Source organism: Triplophysa rosa, linkage group LG15 (assembly GCF_024868665.1).
Source record: "Triplophysa rosa linkage group LG15, Trosa_1v2, whole genome shotgun sequence".
NCBI classification, from domain to species: Eukaryota; Metazoa; Chordata; class Actinopteri; order Cypriniformes; family Nemacheilidae; genus Triplophysa; species Triplophysa rosa.
The window spans coordinates 7,321,626-7,333,558 of NC_079904.1; the positions used below are offsets into that span (position 1 = coordinate 7,321,626).

Here is an 11,933-nt window from a genome sequence, read left to right on the forward strand (position 1 = left end):
CGCAGCAGAGGGCTTAAGCTACCTTGGAAAGCGGCCGTATTTGAGCCTGCGAGGTCACAGCAGATTTGCTGCGTATCACGTACCGTGTAAATTCCACTCAAGTTTTCCCATAACTTTTATTAAATTTCTCTCCCTTCTTTTCTTGGCTGTGGTCACAGTATCAGATTAGATTAGCTCTGTTCTGATCTCAAGAACGGTGACTAAGTGAAATGCGATATCAGACCTGCAGGGGTGAACAGGGTTTTTCCTATGGTCATGTTAGTAGTTTCTCAAAGTGTTTTTTTGTAAAAGACTCTGAACGAGATGGCATGCTGAGTGTGCTGCTCTTATAACACAGCATGGCTTTTGTACATTTTACAAACATGGTACTTATGTCATTAAGCATCAATCAACCTTCAACGCCGTAAAAATCCTGAATTCTTCTGGAATTCCTGAATTGCCTTGTTGACAGAAACCTGGTGGACGTTAAAGCTCATAAGGTTTAATTGTTTATATAATCCAAATCTGAAAATTGCCTCTTGAGAGGACAGATTAGCAAAAGTGTACATGTTGATATAATTTTTCCAGCTTCATCCTGTTTTTATTTGGAAATGCCAATTCAAAGATGGCTTTCATTTGGTTTTTATAATGAGAACAAGTTATGGACAGTCTAGTTTTCAAAATCGCCGCCAGGTGTTTCTGTTCTCGTTCTACACGCTCAAGATTTTGGGTTTAAATCAGGCTATTTTTCACCACATGTTATGCAAGGATGGCGAGCAACATTTTTCATGTTGTTTTCTGGTGTGGCCCATTTCCATCACGAAAACAGCCCAAACAACAAAACAAGGGCTTTTTGCTTCATCTTCCATCAATTGCATTTTCGTGTTTTGCATAAGAGTGTTTGGTTTGGAGTTGTTGCAGAGCCTGGCAGTGTCAGCGCGTTTCGTCTGTTCTGTTTCCCAGTCTTCACAGGAGTTCTGAGTCAGCATTCAAATCCTCTGTGACCTTGAGAGATGATCATAATCTTTCTTTGTTTGCTTGTTCGCTGCATGTTGTTGAAGTCCTATCAGTGAGATCGGTACTTATTGGTCTTGCCCAAAAGCCCATATCATTGCTTAATTTTAAAAAAATTAAAGTAACTTAGTTAAAAAGTTAATGCAGTCACAGTGGCATTGATACAGGCTGTCACTGTCTGGTTCTCATAGGGTCTTCCACTGTTAGAGGTCATATCCCTGATCCAGTGGGAGATCTCTCGCTCAAATAAAGTTTGGCAAGAACCTCAAAAGTCAGTTTTTGTAAACGTTAGTGCACCCCAGTGTCATCAGGAACTTGCTCAAGACTCTTGAGTGTTAGATTTTAAATGTATTTGGCATTCGGGCGAATTTTAGATCCGAAAGAATTCCCCAAGTGGAAAGCTTTTGAGAATGGAAAACGTTTCCGAGAGATTGGAAACGTAGAGATGTGATGAGGGAAAAATCATATAGAGTTTGTGATGACATGTACAGCTGAGCAGTTCGATGTCGTTTTATTGCTTGCGGTGAAATGCAGAGATGACTGCTGTAACCCATCATCTATGATGGTTTCTGCAGCCCTGTGGAGATTTTTCTTTAAGCACCTTCAAACACAAATTCTGTGAGCGGCTGCAGTTAGAAAGAGACTTTTAGTTACTTGCATAACAAGAAGTTTTGATGACCAACAAAATTCATAACGTATTGACAATAATAGTGACATTATAAACCATGATTATCTATATTTAGTTAATTTCTTATGTATTATAATATAAATTGTCTTCAAATTCTGTCTTCCTTTACTCACCCTCAAGTTGTTCCAAACCATTTATTTGTCCTGTTGAACACAGAGAAAGATATTTGGAAGAATGCTTGTAACCAAACAGTTCTAGGCTACTACTACCATAGTAGGAAAAATTGCTTTATAAATGTCATTGTTTTGTTTTACACAACAGAAGATATTTTAAAGAATGTAGGAAAGCAAACCGTTCTGAGGCAATTTTGACTACCATTGTCATTTTTCCTACTATGCTAGTCAATGGTGGCCAAGAACTGTTTGGTTGCAAGCATTCTTCCAAATGTCCATCAGAACAAAGAAATGTGGACAAATTTTGAACATCTCGAAGGTGAGTAAATGATGACAGAGTTTTTATTTTTGGGTGAACTATGTCTTTAAGAGTCACGCATTTCTACATTTTTATTTTGTGTGTGATTCATTGACCAAATCAAAAGGCAATATGAAAGATGAATTTGACTAGTAAAATAATTTCTCTAAAAAGATAAATAAATTATTATTGTCAATTCTTTTGGCCATGATATTCTGCTGGTGAAAATCTGATATAGAAAACCCTAATAGAGATTGGAACTGATGAAAATGGGGAATATAAAGTGCCTTACCATATTTTACTGACAGAAAAAAATAGCCCATGAAGAAAAATGCACAATCCAGTCTTTCAAAGTGACAGATAATGATTATTTGTACAGCACTTGAGTAAGATTTTCATTTCAAGAACCTGTCAGAGAGATGACTGTTCAGTTTTTAAATGATAGTTGTGGGTGTGGAGATAAAGGGCTCATCTGGTCAACTGTGGGTGTGATACATAAATCTGTTCACCAGTTATGGCTGGAAATGTGCTTTAGGTTGACCTACCGTGATGCTGTCAGGCTTATAAAGTTTTTATCACGACTCAAGCGAGTCAAATGACTTTCCTGCTGTCCACATGCTCTGCGTGAATTTGAAGATCTCATGGTCTCCTTATAGAAAGGTGGATAATACAGCATCTGCAGTGTGATCATTTAAACTGTTGTGCTTTTTAAAAGTTTCTTCAAAAATACCTTGACTCGCCGCCTGTGTTTGACAAGAGGCTTTTATGAGTCTGTCAAAACTTGGGAAAAGAAATCTGAGCATGACCTTGTCTTCCAGGGATCTGGAAGATAAAAGGGCTTCCAACTGTGTCAGTTTATGCCAAAGCATGATTTATAGAGAATAGAGAAGTTTTTGCTCTTTTTAAATGATTGAATGTTTAATGAAATGATAAAAAAAGGTATATTTTTCCTTCGCTTTTTAAGTACATTAGATTTTGTTAGTCACATTGAGAGATGCATTACTTGCTATTTATATTTTCAATCATAGATCAGTTCTTCAAAATATCACATTTATTGCCCAAGATCATAAGAAAAGACCTCTCACATGGTGGATGATCACTTCAGGGATGTTTCGACTAAGGTCCCTTAACCCCATTTTGCTTCACGTGGGAGTCATCTGTCGTTTATTGCTTTGTGAAAACAAAGGCCAGCATGTGACTGACCTCTGTGAATCAGCTGAAAGAACACCCTAAAATGTCTCTTAACCTCTGGCCACCCAGCATTCACCTGCATTACCTTCACACGAATAGTCTATGTGCACATGCTTGTAAAATTACATTTCTGGGTGTTTTCTCATTACAGAAAGCGTCATTAAAGACAAAGAGTTTGAGGTGATGATGCAGATCGACTGTGAGGTCATGGACACCAGGATCCTCCACATCAAATCATCTAGTATTCCGCCCATATTGCGTGTCAATCAAACGGACACTGACTCTATATATCACCCGACCCCCAGCAACAGCCAGCCCACGACCCCTGTCGGAGTTCTCATGGGTTCTTCTTAATCCAAGCAATATTTCGACGACAAAAGCAATCTTGCCATGTTATGAATTTTGTCTCTTTTTGGGACTGGTATGATATAGGGATGCACCGAAATGAAAATTCTTGGCCGAAGCCGAACATGATGTGAAACACTTGGCCGAAGGCCGAATAATACCGAACACCGAACATGGTTTTTTGCATTTCTTTCACTATTGCACAAACTGAATAGTCAAAATGTGCTTTTTATAATTTGTCTTGCTTTTCAATAAAATACAATACAACTTAATATAAAATTGAGCAAAACAAAGTAAATTCAAACAAAAAAATTGAGCCTGTGAATAGCCTATATTAATTAGGCCTATAACTGACTGCTAAAAGAATGTAATGTAAGTTACTCTGTACCCCTACAACAAAACACTTCATTAAAAACTGTCATTCCACATTAGGCCTATAAGATAAAAACACGAATAAACTAAAACTGTTGGATTATTATAGACTACATTGCTGACTGACAACCATTTCAGTTCACGTCTCTCTTCCAAACTCCGCCCACAAAAGCTGACTGTTCTCTCAGAAGGTGCACTCGTGGATGCACCGAACATACTTTGACAAGATGTTTAGTACAGGGAACTGTGTGCACGCGACCACTGTATGATGTCAAAGGATGTCGCGATCGGCGGGGCTACTGTCAGACAGCCCGCTTCCGTCTGAAGTAAAGTTACCGACCCGGTAAAGACGCTTTCATTCGGATATTTACTTCCGTGCAGCAAGTCCCGTGCTGTGTCTTTCTCTGACACTTTAAAATGCTCCGCACGCACGCACTGCCAAAATGTGCGTCTCTCTCTCGCTCTCTCTCTCTCTCTCTCTCTCGCTCTCTCGCTCTCTCGGTGCATCCCTAGTATGATACACAGTAAAATAAGTTAGATTCCAGTCTTATTACTAAATTTTGTTTTCACAGGCTACGGTTACTTTCATTTCACAAAAATTGCAACACAGAACAGGTTGTCACACCCCTTTTAATGTGTCTTGAGTGATGTACTTCAGGTGCGTATTTACTTCACTCAAGGAAATTGTCTTTGATTTTGTTTGCACTGTTTTTGTTGCTTTGGAAAATTAACTGAAGTGAATATTTATGAAATTTTATTATATGTACCAAGCTTGTTTGGTACACAGTTAAGGCCTATGTTTAATTCTACTCTCTTCATTGATCCTGCCTTGGCAGCAAGCCTTTTTTCTATAGATGTGACTGGCGAATAGAAAATGTTTTTAAAAAAAAAAAAACAATCTTGTCATTCAGGACACTGGTGTATTTATATTTCCAAAGAAGAGTGCATAGGAATATATTTTAAGATTATTTTTGACTTCTGTTTAGTCTCTGTGGCATAATTGAAGCCATTTAATTTGGACATTGAAATGGAATGCACCTGACAAATGTAAAAAAAACTGTTGTCTTATGTTATTTTTTGCCAGTCTTCCCTGTTTTATTGTACTTTATATTTATGATTGAACATGAAAGCATGTTTTTTTATTTCCTTGAATACCCTTTTCCCGCAAGAAATATTTTTGTAAAATGTCTTGTTCTCACACGACAGAAATTAAAGCAATTTTGTAACAATGCAAAGAAATAAACACTGGACAAATACTAGCTCAAGGCTGTGCGTGATTTGTCTATATTTTGCTTGCGTTTGGGCAATTATGTGTTTTGCAAAATTATGTTGGTATGAATTCTTTCTTAAATTGAAGGTTTGTGAAATGAGTGGTATGAAGAACTACTGTATAAAGTGGTAATTATAGCTCTTTGAAAAGATTTTCTGGTTCAATTATGAGAAGATATGTCTAGATTTAGACCTGCACATCCTCCTTCACTTTGAAAGGAAAACCAGCACAATAAATCTTACTCGGCTCATATTTAATTGCAGTCATTTTCTGAGTTGTAAAGAGTCTTTACAATAAAATACACATAAAGACATCAAATGCATCAAAAAGTAACGAAAATGTGCGTGAAACAATGTCTGCTATCACTTTTACTTAACTGCAAGTGTTAGTTTGTAGTAGAAAAAACTGAGATATGCTTATTAAAATACAAAATGTATTTATCTTTACATTCATCAATTCCATGTCTTAGCTTTTATTTTACAATATATACAATGTATTCTACTTGAATACAGCACCTCAAAAGTTTTAATCATATTTTGCCAGCCTTACTAGAAGTGCAGCTATAAACATAGAGGTCCATTTTCATAGTGCAAAAGCAAGCATTCCCAATCCTGACTGCAAAGCTCGAATAGCTACAACGAAAAAGTGTGATGCTTTTTTTACATAAATGTAAAGAACTGTGCTGCGTTTCACAAAATCACCGTAACCTTAAGTTGATCTTGGAACCATTGTCACCAATGGAGCTACAGTTAACATCTTACGATGCTTTTGGGAAACGCAGCCCTGGTCCAGAAAGACGATCATTTTTGCACTTTGAAAACATAATGGCATAATAGCTAAATGAACTTGCTAGAAATGAGTGAACTGATCAACAATCCACATGAACCCATTTGAGGCTTTTCCTGATGACATTTCATTTGGTGCAAAGTACAAGGACTGACATATTTGACTAAAGTGGATAAACATAGGCAAACTGAACATTATAAGTGACCTGATGTCCATTGTCCCAAGCGTACAACACCCTCTCTTTGGGGTTGTAATCAATCTGAGTGATGTAAGTGTAGTTGTTGCTAAAAGGCAAGCGAGGGACCATCTGAGTGTTGGTGTGCGTGTCAAATGCGTAGGATAAATTTGTGTCCTGCTGATTGTAGTTCTCCGTTGCGTACAGAACGCCACACACGATGAAGCAGTTGCCATAGCGATTGCGTCTGAGTCCGGTCCTCCAGGTCGTTTCCCGCTTCATGCTTAGATCGGTAGGGTTCAGCCGGCTCAGCACGATCACCTCCTGCAGGAACCCCTCGTCATCCAGCGCTGGGTAGATCACCCAAAGTCCGCTCTCATCAACGGCCAGATCCATGTCTGAGCTCCCTCTCCATCTCCACGCGGACACGTCGTCGTTGTCCAAGACCGCGTCGTGAAGCATGGTCCAGGCGGCCACGTGACGCAACCGCAGGTCGTACTTTATAATGTCTCGAGAGAATGCGCGGTTGTAGTAAAAAGCGCCGTTGTAGACCACGTGTCCGGTGCCGATCCAGTTATAAGGCAGCTTGTAGGAATTAGTGAATCGACCTTTGAAAACAAAATTGTTTTTTTTACAACATGAAAACAAATGTCTGATCATGTGAATGTGAGGTAAGGTGACAATGATTACCTTGTTTAAAGACATCCATATTGCGAAACTCAAGGAGATTGTTGCCGTAATAATAGTTTGTTACGTAGATCTTGTCGTCTTGAGCCAGCGGATCTTTCATCCAAGCCCCTTCATTTCGACCGAATTTATTGTGTGTGATGGGCTCTGAGATTGTGGCCAAGGTGTCTTTACACATTCCTGTAAACAAAAAACAGACTTGTTCACAAATACAGCACCGTTTCTCTCTTGTGCAATTCTACTATGACCTTTACATTTTAAGACCTGTTGATGTTCTCCATTATTACAGCTCATAAACTAACATTGCGGTCATTGTCCTTGCTGAAAAAACAATAGAAACCATCACACAAATTCTAATAAAATACCATTAGGGATCATTAGCTTTTTCCATTACAAAATTCCTTTTTGTAGTGTGTTTTAGACATTATTCCAATAGAGAATGGGAAGCTGACGTCACGCCCTATGTTGCATGTTGCGGTGCCGCCGCCATCTTGGGAGGATCATACTCCACTGCTATTATTGTGTTATGTACCATTACTTGTTTTGTTTGATATATGGATAAATCTAAAGTGAAAGAACGTTGGGGCTTTCCGGAACGACTCTGCGTAATGCTATTGCAGTTTTTAACACAGCAAGACCGACCTACCATAGTTATATTTACTAATCAAACTAGAAAAACGAAACTCTGCATTGAATGCACTAGCAGTGATCCTCCCAAGATGGCGCAACATTCAACACAGTGTGACGTAGCTTCACATTCTCTATAGGATTTAATGGTGTTCTATCGGTTCCCATCTGCCAGATAACATCCCAGCAGAATCGAGCACATACAACACCATTATAGATGGTTTCAGCAGTAACGACATAAACATTATGTGGCCCAAACGTAACTTCCGGTAGACATCCGCAAAAGATATCTGTTGAGTAGTTTTAATTTAATACTATTTTAATATACAATAAAATATTGATATCAACTAATATCAATTAAATATAAAATAAATTGTTATATTATAACCACACAGACTGGGAGTAAACTTTGGACCATCGCGTGTGTCCAATGAAACCGGCTATAGTTCCCATTATATCCAATACAATTTATAACCATTAAATGCATTACATTTCCATTGTGTTTTGAGCAGGGGTATCTCCATCTGTTATATGAGAACGCCAATGAACCTGGGTTTTCTCTACCTGACTTCCTTGGAGGTTCCTCAAAGTTCTCCTCCACCACACTTGGTTTATCCATCGTCGGCTGTACCTCTGTCTCTTCATCCCAACTTATGCTATACTTGCGTGTACCAGGTTTGCTTGTGCTTATTGTTGTTGTTTTAGTTGTTGTAGGGGATGTAGTTGTCATCAAAGATGCCACCGAGGTGGCTGTATGGGTAGGTCTCATCTTGGGTAGGTTTGTGGAATGATCTATATATGGAGTCATCATGGTGGTAGCTCTTGTGTCAGCAGTTGATCTTAAGGTGCTTTCTGTGGCCGTGAATGTGTTAGAATGAGATTCTGTCATTGTGGCAGGTGGTTTCTGAGGGGCCGGTGATGGTGTTATGCTATTAAATGTGTTTTCTGGATCTTTGGCTGTTTTTTGAGTCATGCTCTCCATTGAAAAGAAAGGTTTGCCAGTTTGGGATGCATCTTCTTTTAAGAAGGTTTTAGTAACAGGTGCATCTTTGGTCACAGAGGATACTGTCTCCTTTGTAATATTCTCGGTCAAGGTCGGGACTGAAGTTATCACTTTGGTAACCGATGCTGTGGTTGACTCAACTGACATTATGTGGCTCAGATTGGATGACTCGACCAAAATGTTTTGAGCTTGTTTTAAAGGAGGAGTTGAAGGCATTTCTTGGATGATGCTCTGAGGTTTGGTCTGATCCATAGGGTTGATAACCTTAAAATTATCTATAACAATAGGTTTTGGTGTGGTTCTGTGATCTCCTGTAGTGTTTTCTGTTGTGGAGGAGACAGTGGTTTGAGCTAGAATGGATATAGTGTCAGGTGTTTTTATGGGGAAGGCGGAGTCTGATAGTCCAGCAGATGGAGATTGAAGGCTATTTTGTGCAGCCACCACTTTTGCTTCGGTCTTGGGTTTCGGTGGGACAGACCATGCCCTGATGACAGGCCTAAAGTGACGAGCTTTGTGGTGGAGGAGTTGCTCATCAGCAAAGAGATCAATCGAGCTGTCGCCACTGTGGCTCTCATCTACTGCAATGAGGAACAAAGCAACATATCACTATAATACATCTACTGTATTTCAAAATTGTCAGCGTTAGACCTTTAAATGAAGATGCTGGAAGCATACAGTTATACTTACAGCTCTCCTCTGTGTCTGCCTCCTCCACCGGGTCAGATTTATAGTATGTCATTCCCCTAACAATAATTTTCGGTTGCTTCTCCCTCCCAGAACGCTCTTGTTCTTGCAAGGCTGCCACTGCCTTTTGTAAGTCGGATCCGCTGCTTTTTAAAAGATCTCCCACAAACTTTTCTTCATACTTACTCTGCAAGTAAACAAGTTGAGCAGAATAATATATAGACTGATCTTTAATAGACCAGTTTATTAGCTCTATTAACATATTCACAGGCAACTTGTTCAGCTGGCCCAAGAATATTATGTAAGACTAAATTAGGAAGTGTTTCAAATCAGTTAGCCGTATGAGGTCACCTTGAACTGCAGGGCAGGCATGAGTAAATAAATAAAGGCAGCTGGAGATGGGCCATTGGTCTAACATAATGTTTGGATTGTTTCATTATTACGTATTGGACATGCCTATTACAGGATGTCATTTTTAAATTGTCTTAAAAAGCAATGGAGAGAACCGTCTCACCTCCAGGTGTTGAAATGCAGCTGCTTCATCACTCTGCTCTTTTAGACTTGTTTTCTTCTCCTGCACTTGTGCTGGCAATGTTGTCGGTGAGGATGTGGGAAGCTGTGGATTTAGAGATGTGCTGGTTGTGTTTGATTTGTCGTTAGTCTGGCTGTTGGAGACCATCTGTGAGGCGTTAACCAAGAGGACATCAATTACATAACACTGTACTGTATATCTAAAAACACAGGTAAAGGGAAATTAACATCTGATAATAGTTTTCAGTTTATCTGAAAATAGATTTTATTAGTTCACCAAAAAAAAAAGATTTCATAATGTACTGACATGTTGTTCCAAACTTGAGACTTTACAAGAACAGTAAATATGAGTTGTGTGCTATTGTATGACAGAAGAATTGAATGTAGCGCACAAGTCCAATAAACTACTTTCATTACACTTTCAAAGTGTTTTTATTATTCTTTTTGTCCAGTCCCCGATTTGTATAACTCATTCATTGAAATATGAAGTATGACTGATACAATGTTCAAAGCATTGTTCTTTTGCATTTCACCGATGAAATAGTCATACAGTTTTTTTTTAACTATTCTTTAACCCCTTATAGTAACTACACAACTATACTATGGTCTGTTAGTAATTAGTTAATTGTTTTATTCTTACATTTAATATATATATATATATATATATATATATATTAAAAAGTTTTAACACAAAACACAGTGACTTACTTTTTCTATATTGTCCACTCGATTAAGAAGCTTGCTTGTGACCGAGTGCAGTTTCAGAAGGTCCATGCCATAAAAGGATCCCTCCAGCAATTCCAGTACACTAGACAGCTAGTAAATCAAAAGTAAATGGAAATAATTTACATCATGGCTGGAGTTGTCCATTTATTGGTAAGATTTATTTATTTATTTATAGGCTATCCTGTCCTATTTTGAACTTGTGTAAGTTTCAGATGCTCATGTCACCTTAATATGATCTTTTCCAGCCTGTTGCAGCTTCTTCAACCTGAAGTCACCCTCACATGGGTTTAAAGCTGACGGAGGGGCGATGCATGCACATTTGCAGTGGGGTCCTGATGTGATGGTCTCCACCGTATAGAAGTCCTGAGGCGTCGCGTGACCATCCCGGATCCGTTTGCACGCGCTCGCGCTCAGTGGTCTGACAACACATTTACAGCCACAGTCAGATCCTTCCGAAAGGGCTTTCACTTTGTCATAATCACCCAGCAGCTAAAAAGAAAAGAGGAAGGATGCATTTTCCAGCAAGCAATGGGGAACCAACTACACAAAGGAATTTTGTAATGGTTTTATGCTAAACAACTAATTATTAATAATGCTATTTGCAATGGAAACCACTTATCATTTTTTCCAGCAGCTTAAATGTTATAATAATTTTAATTAATAATGTCAACATAATCGAATTCAAATTTATTGTAAATATAATAATATATTAAAATATAACACATGATTTGTTTTATTCACTTCGTTTACATTTATTTCATATTTACTTCATTTACTTTTTTAATGACTTATTAATGCACAAACAAATTAATAAGTAACTGTTCAATGGAATGAAATATACTGGTAAAAAGTCTCTTACCTGACTTAATATATTTTCTTGGTTATCTATTTCCATTTGCACGGAGTCATTTTGTCTCTTTGTCACCTCCAGAACTTGCTGGTGTGGTTTTGGAGCGGCTGAAGTGAGGGCAATTTCCATAAACCATAAAACGCACCAAATTCCCATATCAGTCATCATGCACGATGTTAAAATCCCTCCAAATAGCGGCAAATAAAATACTCCTCAAAAATTATGAACTAGCAAACGTATCTATTTGCACTGCTCTCCAGGACAGGATGAGGTTTTCAAGAAGAGGTACAGTAAAGTCCAGATGAGGGCAGGTGCCTGGTCATCAGTGTTCAGCTGGTCTGAGAAAAAGCTCAAGAGACGTTACATATGAAATGAAGCGAGGGGGCAGGAGGATGGAGAGACTCTTTAACTGTTCAACATTGCACTAGTCCACAGATGCGCACACACTTATTATTATTAGGCTACTGTTTATATTACTTATGATGCTTCACCTCAACCACTCTTTCATTTGATAACAGAGTATTTTTAACTTCGTAAATAAAGTAAATTCATTTTAACCCAGAGGTTTTACTAGAACAAAAACGCTGATCATAA

General features: G+C 38.4%; 2 protein-coding genes across 2 annotated transcripts in view; one reads left to right on the forward strand and one right to left on the reverse strand.

Annotated features, from left to right (window-relative positions):
• The window catches only part of atf6 (activating transcription factor 6), a 29,616-nt gene extending 24,338 nt beyond the window's left edge, over positions 1-5,278 (forward strand). The window contains exon 16 of the mRNA XM_057352929.1: positions 3,435-5,278. Coding sequence (XP_057208912.1) covers positions 3,435-3,637 — 203 coding nt within the window. The 3' untranslated portion in view covers positions 3,638-5,278. The remainder of the gene's footprint in view (positions 1-3,434) is intronic.
• Positions 5,279-5,515: 237 nt separating this feature from the next.
• On the reverse strand, positions 5,516-11,835 carry olfml2ba (olfactomedin-like 2Ba). Its single transcript, XM_057352665.1, has 8 exons — positions 11,349-11,835; positions 10,715-10,978; positions 10,472-10,579; positions 9,747-9,911; positions 9,236-9,419; positions 8,110-9,126; positions 6,922-7,098; positions 5,516-6,839 (listed from the first exon to the last, which is right to left on the reverse strand). The coding sequence occupies exons 1-8, from the start codon at positions 11,505-11,507 to the stop codon at positions 6,220-6,222; spliced, it is 2,694 nt and encodes an 897-aa protein (XP_057208648.1). The 5' UTR covers positions 11,508-11,835; the 3' UTR covers positions 5,516-6,219.
• Between the last annotated feature and the right edge of the window lie 98 nt (positions 11,836-11,933).

What these genes read in the sequence shown, in the direction of transcription:
- olfml2ba (XM_057352665.1), bottom strand. Translation starts at nt 11,507, where the DNA reads ATGATGACTGATATGGGAATTTGGTGCGTTTTATGGTTTATGGAAATT. An exon ending in GAGTGGACAATATAGAAAAA is followed by an intron (nt 9,912 to 10,471) that starts GTAAGTCACTGT and finishes AACGCCTCACAG; the next exon opens with ATGGTCTCCAACAGCCAGAC. An exon ending in TATGGATGTCTTTAAACAAG is followed by an intron (nt 6,840 to 6,921) that starts GTAATCATTGTC and finishes TTGTTTTCAAAG; the next exon opens with GTCGATTCACTAATTCCTAC.